This window comes from Convolutriloba macropyga, unplaced genomic scaffold (assembly GCF_964194025.1).
Source record: "Convolutriloba macropyga unplaced genomic scaffold, txConMacr16.3 SCAFFOLD_6062, whole genome shotgun sequence".
Classification (NCBI taxonomy): Eukaryota; Metazoa; Xenacoelomorpha; order Acoela; family Convolutidae; genus Convolutriloba; species Convolutriloba macropyga.
In genome coordinates, this window is record NW_027450003.1 from 1 (window position 1) to 2,453 (window position 2,453).

The window sequence follows — 2,453 nt, forward strand, 5'->3', positions numbered from 1 at the left end:
AAAGTATAACTAGTAAAAAAAGATAGAGAAAAAATAACAAGATATATATTCAATTCATCCTTTCGGATGCACAATAGTTTCTACACCTATTGATTCCTTTGCAAGCAATTGGTTACGATTAAAAAAAAACAGCCGCCAAAATTGACCCCTTAATTTAGGAAGTTAGAAAATTACAAATTTATACATTGGAAGCTATGTTTAAACTGAAAGTTATAAAACTAAACTTTGTTTTAATTTTACAAAAAGGCAAAAAAACAGAGGCCACAGTACAAAAAACAAAAATTAATCGTAAAACATTATCAATTAAAAAAGTTCTAAGTAAAATTTTTCAATAAATTTTAGTTTATATTTTGTGATAATTAATTTTAAAATAGGATTACTTCTTCTGTGACATCACTTATCGCTGCTCTTTTTTTAGTAAATCAGTCCGGAAAAAAGCCAACCAATAAATGTTTTCTTTCCTGTCGTCGTGAACATTTGCAAGTTAAAGCATCTGATGACTAAAAACTGTCAACAACCTGATCTCATTTGTCAAATCGGATAAAGACAATTAAACAGTCTCAGCCCATGAAACCAAAAGAGTTTGAAAACTCAGGTAATTGGGCTCCATCATCACATTTCTTCTACAATGATGAACTCAAATGCCCGGGTCACCTCAACTCTTGCCGAAAAAGTTGTTTTTCAATCAAAAATTGGTTTAATGAGAGAATGAATTATAAAATGCTATAAAACGCACATTTTTATAATGAACATCTTTTGCCTCAACTACAATAAGTTTTTAAAAGCGTGCAAGTTTTAAAATTAGCATGTTTTAAAGATGTTAGAGCAAATTGCATCCACAGCCCCCCTTTTCCCCTTCCTTAGAGGCGGAAGGATTGGATAGCATATCCAGGGTACTTTTCCTAATGTTATTCTTGTCTTTTCCCAGACCCCTCCGAACGCACTCCTCAGCAATGTCATTGAACGCATCTTCAACATTGTCGCCAGTTTTGCATGACGTCATAAAGAGTAGAGGTTTCTGTGAATTATCGTCGCAAAATTTCTCAACTTCTGAAAGGGGCACTCTTTGTTTTCCATCTGTTTTGTTCCCAATCACAACAAACAGTTTCTTTTCCATATTGCCGCCTTTGTCGACGATGGAGTCGAGCCAATTTTGGACTTTCTCAAACGTGTCTCGTTTTTGAACATCGAACACGATTACGTAACAATCCGCTTCTCGGTAATAAGAGTTCACGACTGTCTCGTATGTGCTTCGGCACCCGGCGTCCAACAGTCGCATTTTAACAACTATGCCGTCTTCTTCCAGTTTTATAATTCGGTTCCTAGTGTCAACTCCGGCACTAGGCGGGTGGTTGTACATAAAATTTTCGCCCAGAAACGCTCGGATAAGGGATGATTTTCCGCATCGCGTTTCCCCAAGCATCAAAACTGAGATCTCAATTTGGAAATTGCATTCGACAAAGGAATCGTCGTCTTGGTCCATAATTTGACTTTCTACGGACGTAAAATTTCGTACTATTTGAACTTTTAAAAATTTCAAGATTTGGAACTTTTTTTGAATAAATGCTAAGGGATTATCATAAGGTTATATCGCATGAAATTTTCTAATAATCTAAGTTCTCTTCAATTTCAGAGCACTAATACTTAAGCTATTTTGTGCAAGAAAAGTTTCAAATTTGGTCAATCTGTAAATTCTGAAACATGCCAGAAATTTGATAAATGAACATATAACGTGCCCTATATAGTTCGATGGTTCGGTTGCGATGAGCTTTAGTTTGGTAACTAATTGTTATAACTTATTTGATAAATAACAAAACAATTAATCAAGTTATAACTGGTGAATCTACTCAAGTTCAGTTGGTAGAAAGCCCTTCATTTCTTGAAGATTTGTTACGCTATCGTTATGGGGATTTATATAGTATAGTCAGTTATGTACTGATTGTTGGTCATTAATCAGTGCTGTATTCATTATTCAACAATTTTTTATGAAAATTGACACCTGAGTCAGTAATGAGACCAGAATAAGGTGTCCCTTTCCAGTCATACCCTTAACCGGCATGAATCACACAACCATTGGGGCAGGGGGCAAAGCCTTTAATACCCTAGTCGAGCTTACACGCCTATCTTGTAAGATCTTGTAAGAATCTTGCAAGAGTCTTGTACCAAATTGTATAATCTTACAAGAGTCTTGCAAGATTTTTACAAGATTTTACAAGATAGGCGTGAAATGCAAGACTCTTAGAAGATAGGCATGTAATCTTGCGAGAGTGTGATAAGAGCAGAGCCTAGTTTATAGTCTTGATAGTCTGACTATTGAAACGGAGATGTTTTGACATCCTGAAAAGAGCAAAAAATGGGTTTTCTGGGTTGTGAACAGACATGAACTTTTGTTTTGGTAGTCTGAGATAGCCAAATTTCCTTTTTTCCCAATTGACAAGTAAATTACTTTCATA

At 35.2% G+C, this 2,453-nt stretch overlaps 1 protein-coding gene across 1 annotated transcript; it reads right to left on the reverse strand.

The window, feature by feature from the left end:
• Nucleotides 1-696: 696 nt before the first annotated feature.
• Nucleotides 697-1,877, reverse strand: LOC142355536 (ras-related protein Rab-13-like). The gene has a single exon (XM_075407666.1). It carries the CDS (start codon nucleotides 1,481-1,483, stop codon nucleotides 821-823), a length of 663 nt encoding a protein of 220 aa, XP_075263781.1. The 5' UTR covers nucleotides 1,484-1,877; the 3' UTR covers nucleotides 697-820.
• Nucleotides 1,878-2,453: the final 576 nt, after the last annotated feature.